Raw genomic sequence first — 12,500 nt, 5'->3', positions numbered from 1 at the left:
TACTCCATCACTACTTCACTACATTACTCCATCACTACTTCACTATATTACTCCATCACTAATTCACTCCATTACTCCATCACTCCATTACTCCATCACTACTTCACTACATTACTCCATCACTACATTACTCCATCACTACTTCACTACATTACTCCATCACTACATTATTCCATCACTACTTCACTACATTACTCCATCACTACGTTACTCCATCACTACTTCACTTCATTACTCCATCACTGCATTACTCCATCTCTCCATCACTACATTACTCCATCACTCCATTACTCCATCACTACTTCACTACATTACTCCATCACTACTTCACTACATTACTCCATCACTCCATTACTCCATCACTCCATCACTCCATCACTACATTACTCCATCACTACATTACTCCATCACTCCATTACTCCATCACTACTTCACATTACTCCATCACTACTTCACTAAATTACTCCATCACTCCATTACTCCATCACTACTTCACTACATTACTCCATCACTACATTACTCCATCACTCCATCACTCCATCACTCCATCGCTACTTCACATTACTCCACCACTACTTCACTACATTACTCCATCATTACATTACTCCATCACTTCATTACTCCATCACTACTTCACTACATTACTCCATCACTACATTACTCCATCACTACTTCACTACATTACTCCATCACTACATTACTCCATCACTCCATTACTCCATCACTCCATTACTCCATCACTACTTCACTACACTACTCCATCACTCGATTACTCCATCACTACTTCACTACACTACTCCATCACTCCATCACTCCATCACTACTTCACTACACTACTCCATCACTCCATTACTCCATCACTACTTCACTACATTACTCCATCACTACTTCACTACATTACTCCATCACTACATCACTACACTACTCCATCACTCCATTACTCCATCACTACTTCACTACATTACTCCATCACTCCATTACTCCATCACTCCATTACTCCATCACTACTTCACTACATTACTCCATCACTACATTACTCCATCACTACTTCACATTACTCCATCACTATTTCACTACATTACTCCATCATTCCATCACTACATTACTCCATCACTACATTACTCCATCACTACTTCATATTTCTCCATCTTTACTTCACTACATGACTCCATCACTACATTACTCCATCACTACTTCACTATATTACACCATCACTGCTTCACTACATTACTCCATCACTACATTACTCCATCACTACTTCACTACATTACTCCATCACTACATTACTCCATCACTACTTCACTCCATTACTACATTACTCCATCACTATTTCACTACATTACTCCATCACTACATTACTCCATCATTGCATCACTACATTACTCCATCACTACATTACTCCATCACTACTTCACTATATTACTCCATCACTGCTTCACTATATTACTCCATCACTACATTACTCAATCACTACTTCACTCCATCACTACTTCACTATATTACTCCATCACTGCTTCACTACATTACTCCATCACTACATTACTCAATCACTACTTCACTCCATCACTCCATCACTACATTACTCCATCACTACTTCACTACATTACTCCATCACTACATCATTCCATCACTACATTACTCCATAACTCCATCACTACTTCACCTTATTACTCCATCACTACATCACTACTTCACTACATTACTACATCACTACATTACTACATCACTACATTCACTACATTACTCCATCACTACATTACTCCATCACTACATCACTACTTCACCACATTACTCCATCACTACTTCACTACATTACTCCATCATTACATTACTCCATCACTACTTCACTACTTCACTACATTACTCCATCACTACATTACTCCATCACTACTTCACTATATTACTCCATCACTACTTCACTACATTACTCCATCACTACATTACTCCATCACTACATTACTCCATCACTACATCACTACATTACTCCATCACTACATCACTACATTACTCCATCACTACATTACTCCATCACTACATTACTCCATCACTACATTACTCCATCACTACTTCACTACATTACTCCATCACTACATCACTCCATCACTACATTACTCCATCACTACTTCACTACATTACTCCATCACTACATCACTACACTACTCCATCACTACTTCACTACAACACTACATTACTCCATCACTACATCACTCCATCACTACCTCACTACATTACTCCATCACTACTTCACTACAACACTACATTACTCCATCACTACATCACTCCATCACTACCTCACTACATTACTCCATCACTACTTCACTACAACACTACATTACTCCATCACTCCATCACTACCTCACTACATTACTCCATCACTACTTCACTACAACACTACATTACTCCATCACTACATCACTCCATCACTACCTCACTACATTACTCCATCACTACATTACTCCATCACTACTTTACTACAACATTAAATCACTACATTACTACATTAGTAAACGCAGCTCCAGAGAAGTCATACAGAAGAGAGTAGCCAGATGAAAATGTGTCCCGGGTTTTTCTAAATGTCTGAATTTTTATTCTATTTTATCAACAGATAACAATAAGAAATGTTTCACACATCATAATGCTCATCACTATCTTACCCCCCGCCAACAGACTGTTTTCTCTCCTTCCTCCTGCCTGGTTTAAACAGCAGCAGATCTTCTGAATATATCTACACTGATGGGCGTGGTGTTCTGGAAATGAGGTGTGTTCAGGTACATTTCTGGAGTTTTATCTTGTTTATCTTGGTAACAGAAAACACAGGAGCTCCACTGACTGAATACAACCTAGACAGACGCCAACAGTCAGTTTTATCTGTGGATTAAGCTCTAAGTTCTCTTATTTTTATTATATGTAAAGCACTAAATTTTGAAGATGTTTCCAGCTTTCAGAGTGAAGCTTCAGCAAAAACGGCTTGATTTTTTTTTTTTGCTTTAAGCTCGAAAATAAACCCTGCTTAGCTAAACTGTCCCACCTACCCTTAATCTCAATCACCATTATTTACACGATGGATTAATCACTTTAGTCTGGAATTCTTGGGAATCTTTAATATTAAAGATGGTAATTTGGCAGCACAGCTGTAGAGCAGAGGAGCTGTGAGTCTCTGAATTCTGCAGGTACTAAAATATTCAGCAGTTCCGTTAATTTTAGGACGGAGACCCAAATTCAGCTTCATTCATGATGAAATATTGGGAGCAGCAGAATCTCACTGATCCAGATCAGAGTTCTGATCCACTGAAGGAGAAACAGATAAAGATCCGGATTGTTCTGCATCCAGATCAGTTCAGTGTGAAACGACCCAGATTCTCACAACCGGCCTTTCGGCAGCAGCAGATCGGAGTAGACGAGCGATACAAGTTTACAGGTGTGAACTGGTTTACAGGTGTGAACAGGTTTACAGGTGTGAATTGGTTTACAGGTGTGAAGTGGTTTACAGGTGTGAGCTAGTTTACAGGTGTGAACAGGTTTACAGGTGTGAACAGGTTTACAGGTGTGAGCTGGTTTACAGGTGTGAACAGGTTTACAGATGTGAACAGGTTTACAGGTGTGAGCTGGTTTACAGGTGTGAACAGGTTTACAGGTGTGAGCTGGTTTACAGGTGTGAGCTGGTTTACAGGTGTGAGCTGGTTTACAGGTGTGAACAGGTTTACAGGTGTGAGCTAGTTATTCTGCAGTGTGTTCTCTGAGTGTGAGATAAGAGTTTAGAGAATATTCTAAACTTCTAGGTCACCTATCTGTTTGGGACAGAATGAAAATAGCTTCTGCAGTATAAAATATTAAAATGTGTTGAGCTTCTCAATCTCCACTCAGCTCACACACCACTGAGCAAACACTCCAAATGAGGCGTAACAAAAAAAAAAATCAGTTCATTTATTCTAATTAATTAGGCACCTAATTCAACTCAAGATTGACAGTGGCTTAAAATGCCATCTTTTGCATTAGAATGGAGTGAAATTGAGTAGAAAATATGCATGTAATTAAAAAGTTCTGCCCTCGACTTTAAACCTCAACATCCTGCAGCCGAAACACTGATCATCTACTCAACGCCTGATCATCAACTTTACAACTAAAACCTGCTGCTGAACTTCAGCCAAAATGCACAACAACAGCTGCTATCATCACTAACACAACCATTAACTCTGAACCATAACTCAAAAAAACGTGAAAACAGCTTTGGCTGAGAAAACAGAATCTGCATGTTGTGTACAGACTGTAGGGGGCGCTGGAGGCTTATCTACAGACGAGGCAGATGTTAGCTAATTATTTCTGTTCCACCTTAAACAGTACAGCAGTATTAACTAGTGGCAGAGTGTAGCTGTTGCATTATTTAAGGTGGAATGTACAATTAAGTAAAAAGCTGCTTTTATTCTATTGGTTGTTGGTGGGACAATTCAGATGCTGACCGGTTTAAACTATCAGATTACACTCAGATTCAGAATCAGACATCTGTCCATCAGTGGAGAGTCAGACAGTCCAAATAAAACCAAACTAAAACCAGTTTAACCTTTAAGAGCAGGACTCACCTTCCTGTAGACCAGCATGTTCGGAGACTCGTCCGCTACTCCATTACTGCTCTGACCATAACTGTTCATCTGAGCCATTCCTTACAGAGAGAGAGAGAGAGAGAGAGAAAGACTGAGATAGAGGGAAAGAAAGAGAGAAGTAGAGAGAGAGGTAAAGAGAGAGAGATTAAAAACAAAATTGAGTCACCGTAAAACTCCTCCATAAAGTTCCTGGAAAAAGCAGAAACTAAAACTTAAATCTCCACACTGAGATCCAACTAGAACCTTAATCCCAGACCCAGGATCAGTAATCCATAAATTATCTACATACTCCACTATACTATACTTTACTCTACTGTACTATACTATACTATACTATACTGTACTATACTATACTTTACTCTACTGTACTATACTATACTATACTGTACTATACTATACTATACTATACTATACTTTACTCTACTGTACTATACTATACTATACTCTACTGTACTATACTTTACTATACTATACTATACTATACTCTACTGTACTATACTATACTATACTCTACTGTACTATACTTTACTATACTATACTATACTTTACTCTACTGTACTATACTATACTATACTTTACTCTACTGTACTATACTATACTATACTATACTATACTTTACTTTACTCTACTGTACTGTACTATACTATTCTTTACTCTACTCTTCTCTATTGTACTATACTATACCTAACTACATCATAGGATGATGAATCAGGAGACCCACAGAATGAGAGAGATCAGGAGTAAATATGAGATAGAAAAGAAAGAAAGAAAGAAGGAAGGAATAGATGAAAATAATCTGTGTGTGAGAGAGAGAGACAAAGGTGGAGAGAGAGAGAGAGAGAGACAGAGGTGAAGAGAGAGAGAGAGGTGGAGAGAGAGAGAGAGAGAGAGGTGGAGAGAGAGAGAGAGGTGGAGAGAGAGAGAGAGGTGGAGAGAGAGAGACAGAGGTGGAGAGAGAGAGAGAGAGAGGTGGAGAGAGAGACAGAGGTGGAGAGAGAGAGAGAGAGAGAGGTGGAGAGAGAGACAGAGGTGGAGAGAGAGAGAGACAGAGGTGGAGAGAGAGAGAGAGAGAGAGGTGGAGAGAGAGAGAGAGGGGGGGAGGGGTTACAGCTGCACAACCAAAACACAACAGAGTCTAAAACTTCATTCAGGAGTTTTTTAATCTCTGCTCTGAATAAAGAGTCTTTAACTCCTCGTTTTTCACAGGAATAAACAGAGAGAGAGGGAAGATGATTCTGATCCTGATAATGATCTTGTTTTTGCTCTAAATGCAATCAAATCCTCACAGCAATGCTGAAAAATATATTTCTGTAATGTAGGAGAAGAACATTATCAAAGACAGGAGAGGCCGCGAGGCCGTGATTTACAGCACTATCTCTCCGCAGATCCGGTTATCCCGCGTGAAGAACCGGATTCCGGAGCTCTGTAATGCGGTCAGGAGGAGCAGCGGGGAAACGATCGGTTTAACCGGGAGATAAACGGTAGCGCGCGCGGCGGCGGTGGGGTTGATGTGTTTACAGCGCGAGGCTGAGATGTGAGCGGCGGATTTGTGAGAGCAGCAGCTGTCAGGACTGATGCTGCTGTTTGTGAGAGCAGGGCGAGCGCTGTTGTGCTTTTCAGGACCTGCAGAGCGAATTCAGCACCGACCGATACTTCAGCACCGCGGACAGCGACCGATACTAAACAGCACCGCGCGGATTTCAGCACCGCGGACAGCGACCGATACTAAACAGCACCGCGCGGGCTTCAGCACCGCGGACAGCACCAGCGCTCATAAACCCCACGAGCGAACAAGCAGCAAATTACCTGAAAACAGCGGCCCGGTCTCGCGCTGCCTCCTCCCCCTCTCCGCTCGAGCTGCGGTCGGTCGGTCGGTCGGTCAGCTGCCGGTTGGATGATAAACCATTGAAAGCGCTGCACGGGGCTCGCGAGCTCTCTCTGATTAACCGACTCGCGCGCTCCAGCAGCAGAGACGGAGGCAGACCTCACAACCACCGACGTGCACGCGCCTCACCCTGCGACCAATCATACGCCTTCTTAGGGGCGCGCACACACACTATATATACACACACTCTCGCACTATACACACTCACTAAACAAACACACACACACTATAAACATCTACCACACACACTATATACACACACTCACACACACACACATTCAAAAACACAATAACACATGCTATACACACACTACACACACACACACACACTATACACACTCTATACCCAATTAAATAATCTATATATCCTCCATAACTGTATATAAACACAAAAATCTACAGCGGGTTAGATAATCTATATATCCTCTATAACTGTATATAAACAGTTCAGCAGCCATGTGCTAGTGGTGGTTACCTTAGTGTGCTAACTCTAAACATGTCTTTTAGCCTAAACTTATCCTGTACAACATAAGAAACAATTACTCTTCCTTTTCTGGGGCGGTCCTGATAAGTGCCAGTTTCATCATCATAACATTTTTGATTCTTGATTCCTCTTTTCAGATTGACTGACTTTCATTTATTCTTGATTTAGTTAAGTAGTTGTTGATTAGAACATTACTCAAATATTCACTATTCACTGTGTACCTGTAACTCTACCTCTTCACTACTTTACTTTAACTGATGCTCTCAAACTTTACATTAAGAGACAAGAAATTCAAGTAATTAACTCTTGATGAGTTCAGCACAGCTGTTAACTGAAAGCCTGAATTCCAGGAGACTCTTCCTCATAAAACTGACTGAGAAAATCCAGCAGAGACGTTCTTAATATTTGTTGTTTATTAATATATGCCATAGGTTAGTTTGGATCATTTTAATTATTAATCTACAATGCATAATATTTTTAAATGATTTAAACAATCTTAATTTAATTTAAATAAATTAATAAATAATGTGTGTCCAAACTTTTGACTGGTACTGTATGGTGGCTATTTGATTATATTTACTACATATTCAAACATTACTTGATATTAATTACAGAAACTGCAGCTCTGCACCCAGAACATCTCTAGACCCAGCAGACCCAACACAGCCTGAAGCTCATCATCACCATCATCATCATCCTCATCACCATCATCACCATCATCACCATCCTCATCACCATCATCAAATACCACCATCACCATCACCATCATCCTCATCACCATCATCATCACCACCATCATCACCATCATCACCATCCTCATCACCATCATCAAATACCACCATCACCATCACCATCATCCTCATCACCATCATCCTCATCACCATCATCACATCATCATCACCATCATCATCATCCTCATCACCATCATCATCACCACCATCATCACCATCATCACCATCCTCATCACCATCATCAAATACCACCATCACCATCACCATCATCCTCATCACCATCATCCTCATCACCATCATCACATCATCATCACCATCATCACATCATCATCACCATCATCATCACATCATCAAAACACAACATCCTCATTACCATCATCACATCATCATCATCATCACCATCATCATCATCACCATCATCCTCATCACCATCATCCTCATCACCATCATCACCATCATCATCATCCTCACCACCATCATCATCACCATCATCCTCATCACCATCATCCTCATCACCATCATCACATCATCATCACCATCATCACATCATCATCACCAACATCATCAAAACACAACATCCTCATTACCATCATCACATCATCATCATCATCACCATCATCATCATCACCATCATCCTCATCACCATCACCATCATCACCATCCTCATCACCATCATCATCATCACCATCATCCTCATCACCATCATCACATCATCATCACCATCATCATCACATCATCAAAACACAACATCCTCATTACCATCATCACATCATCATCATCATCCTCATCACCATCATCCTCATCATCATCACCATCATCATCATAATCATCATCACCATCATCACATCATCATCACCATCATCATCACATCATCAAAACACAACATCCTCATTACCATCATCACATCATCATCACCATCACCATCATCATCATCACCATCACATCATCACCATCATCACCACGTCATCATCACATCATCGTCATAACATCACATCATCATCATCATCATCACCATCATCACCATCATCACCATCATCACATCATCACCACGTCATCATCACATCATTGTCATAACATCACATCATCATCATCATCATCACCATCATCATCATCACCATCATCATAACCATCACCATTAGCACCATCACCATTACCATCATCATTAACTGCACTAAAATAAACAGTTATAAAGCCTTCTTTCATCCCTAACAATAATAATGAGTTTAATTTATAAAAATACTTTTATAAAATATGAATCTGTAAAAACTTACATTATTTTTTAAACCTTCAGGTGTTATTTTACACTAATTAACTCTTACTTTTAAAAGTGTAATTGAAATAGATGTGCAAATGCAAACAGCATTTCTCAACCCTGTAGAAAAGAACAGAACAGGATCCTCTCAGTACTGAACTCTGGATCTGCCTCCTCTCTCTCCACAGCAGAGACAGTTACTCCAACAAAATCAGAATAAACTCTTTAAAATATCCTCATTTGAGAAACTGTGAATAACCAGGTGTTCCATTGCTTTCAACAGGTTTAAAATAAATCTCAGGTCTGAATAAAGGAATTAAATGAGAGAATCTCCTCCTCTGATCAACAGTCTGATCAGATTCATACAGACCTGATAATAAAAACCCTGATAAAAAACCCTGATAATAAAAACCCTGATAAAAAACCCTGATAAAAAACCCTGATAATAAAAACCCTGATAAAAAACCCTGATAATAAAAACCCTGATAATAAAAACCCTGATAAAAAACCCTGATAATAAAAACCCTGATAAAAAACCCTGATAATAAAAACCCTGATAAAAAACCCTGATAATAAAAACCCTGATAAAAAAAAACCTTTTAATCTGGAAACTTACCTAAACTCTGCTGGATCTTCTGAGATGATCTTACTGATGTTCCAGACCCAAGTAGAAGAAGAATCCCAGTAAAACCGCCGATCTTTCCCTATAAACTGGTTTCCAGTGTGAACAGAACCAGTGCTGATCAACACAGCTGATCCAGATCAGCCCTGATTACCCTCCCTCACAGAGCAGCACTGATCCCAGAACAGCTCAAATAACTCATCATTTATTTCAGGGGATTTCTGATATAAACCACAGAATAATATTTAATTACTTTAACAATGTAATTTATTACAGCAAGAAAATAAAGAGTTTATATGGATTATATTTAATATAAACATCTATTTAAACCTGTAGAGCAAAACTAATAAAAACATGTTTAAAATACATTCAGCTATTAAACACGAACATGCCACAAATCACGGGATAGCAGTACATTCATCAAGTGATACCTGACAGCTGGAACACTCACACCTGTATAAGTTATAAAGCCAGGTGAATTATGGGAGTTGTAGTGAATGGTCTGATAATAGCGGGTGCAGGTGAATTATGGGAGTTGTAGTGAATGGTCTGTTCAGAATGATGATAATCTCAGGATTAATATTTAATAAACTGTTGTTGTGGCTGGTGGAGGCTGGATTCAGAAGGATTGATTTCAGAGCTGTTTCTGCTGATTCAGTCCTGCAGGAGAAACAGTATCAGAGCTGATAATGTAATTAAAGTTTTAATCACAGTCATCTGTATTATCATCACTCTACTGTTATACTGCAGCACTCTGAAAATTCTAGAAAAAAGGTAAAATGCGAGTGAAGATGTTCATGATTAGATTATTAATGGCTGTAGAAACAAGGATTTAAATTGTATGCTTGATTTAAAAAAAAATTTTTTTTTTTTGAAACATTTCATTAATATAAAATATAAAAAAATAGAATTAATGTGACTTTAATAAGTGATATTATCTCAGGGCACTAGGACCCAGAGCTGCTGAAGACCCGTCGCCCGCTGAGCTCCACATGCCGCCCCCCCCCCCTCCTCCCCCTCCTCCCCCTCTGCCACCTGTGTCTCCAGGTATCTGCAGATCCTCAGTCAGGCTTCACTCTGCCATTTTGGGAAAGAGCATCTCTGCTGGCAGGACCATCTGGCACTCGGCTCCCCGGCGCCGCCACGTCCACCGAGCTTCAGTATAAATCAATACGAGGCCCAGAGCTGAACCCTGGGGCACGCCGCTCCGGCTCAGATCTCACGCAGCTCTGGATTACCAGCGAAAGAGCAGCGGAGACGAGGGACAGGAGAGAAAATGGCAAAGCCTCAGAAGACGAGGATAAAGAGGAGGAGTCCTCCTGCGAGAGCCGCCGCTAATCCACAGAGAGACGAGACACCGGAGGAGATACAAGCTTTACATCACTGTAGCATTAAACTAAAACATCAAACTAAATAAATTAATATAAAACAAGGCTTTTCAGACACAAAAATAAAGTTTTTCAAATCATTTTAATAAAACTACAGTAGAGCTTTGTTTTTCTAAACTGAGTTTTTTACAGATTTGCAAATAAAAGCATGTTGTTGATAAAAACTGCAGCTGAAGGAAAAACAGAACTCAGACCAGTCAAGTTCTTCCATACCAAACTCACTCATCCCGGCTCTGTGCACTAGTGCACATCCTGAAACAGGAAGAGGTCGTCCTCAAACTGTTCCTGTAAAGTTGGGAGAATTAAATTGTTCAGAATCTCTTGGTTTTGAGCTGAACTCCTAAAGAAACAACTCCACAGCATGATCCCCCCTCCACCAAACTCTACACTCCAGAGAACACGCCCCCACCGCTCTACACTCCAGAGACCTGCTTTACTCCACTGCTAACACACTTTCAGCTGTGTTTGGAGATGCGAGGTTTGGATGGAGCTGCTGTAAACTCTCCCTTCACTCCATTCCTGCTGAATTCTGTAAAAGACTCGAGTCTGGGGAGGAGTTTCACCTTCCAGCAAGACGATGACCCTAAACATACAGCCAGAGCTACAGTGGAGCTATAATGATTTAACTGTAACTGTAGTGAACTGTTGAGACCGGAAATGAAAATATCAGATGCAGATCATAATTCACTCGTTACATCAGTGTAAAAACCTGAGTAAAATCACAGCAGAGCGCAGCAACAACAAAAACCCAGAAACACTTAGATGAGCATTTCAGGACCGATCCGGTTTAATCAGTAAATCTCTACAGCCCTCGGTCTGAACCTCCATAAAGATCCTCTGAAATTCACTCTTCATTAAAGTTTCACTAATTCATATTTTACTGCTATAAAACAGCTGAAACACTTTCACTGGGTTTTATAAAGCTGCTCACTGGAGCTGTACCTTATCTTCCCATACGCACTAATATCACCATAAAATTACACAAAAAAAAACATGATAGTGATAATCTTAAAAACTAAATTCTGTATTTTGCTATTTATGGTGTTTATTTATAGTTTAAATGCAGCACTTTAGTTGTGTGGTAGATTTTTGTTAAATTTCTCATTTTTTTTACTTTTTTTTTCATTATTATTTTATACAAATTGTTTATATAAAACCAGGGTCTTGTTTACATATTTTTTGTTCTACTGAACGTACTCAACTCTTTTATATATAAATATAACTTAAATCTTTATTTTGTAGCAAAGGTAAACTTTTGAAAAAAAAATTTACATATCACCAAAAATATTTTTAGCACAAAAATACTCTAAAATATTAATATTAATTTAGAGTCATATCACTCACCATTACTAATCACATTTAATTTATTTTATTACTGAAATAATAAACACTGAACATAATCAAGATTAGTGAATATAAACATCGGATTACTGAGAATTAAAGCATCTTATAATTTTATCTTAAGAATAACGACAATCTTCACTAATTAAAGAACACTGACCCAACTGTACATTTAAATATAGAGTATAAAATCCTGTTA

At 39.3% G+C, this 12,500-nt stretch overlaps 1 protein-coding gene and 1 long non-coding RNA gene across 3 annotated transcripts in view; one reads left to right on the top strand and one right to left on the bottom strand.

Moving 5' to 3' along the window:
- The window catches only part of rgs7b (regulator of G protein signaling 7b), a 93,681-nt gene extending 88,771 nt beyond the window's left edge, over window positions 1–4,910 (bottom strand). The window contains exon 1 of one of the 2 annotated variants that reach the window (XM_049464778.1): window positions 4,578–4,910. In XM_049464778.1, coding sequence (XP_049320735.1) covers window positions 4,578–4,655 — 78 coding nt within the window. In that variant the 5' untranslated portion in view covers window positions 4,656–4,910. The remainder of the gene's footprint in view (window positions 1–4,577) is intronic. The other variant, XM_049464779.1, reaches the window with a different exon arrangement.
- LOC125781252 (uncharacterized) lies at window positions 3,371–3,834 on the top strand. Its single transcript, XR_007424474.1, has 3 exons — window positions 3,371–3,454; window positions 3,509–3,562; window positions 3,599–3,834. It is a non-coding gene; the product is annotated as an uncharacterized LOC125781252 (long non-coding RNA).
- Window positions 4,911–12,500: the final 7,590 nt, after the last annotated feature.

Source organism: Astyanax mexicanus, chromosome 15 (genome assembly GCF_023375975.1).
Source record: "Astyanax mexicanus isolate ESR-SI-001 chromosome 15, AstMex3_surface, whole genome shotgun sequence".
NCBI classification, from domain to species: domain Eukaryota; kingdom Metazoa; phylum Chordata; class Actinopteri; order Characiformes; family Acestrorhamphidae; genus Astyanax; species Astyanax mexicanus.
This window is presented reverse-complemented; position numbering and strand designations above follow the sequence as displayed.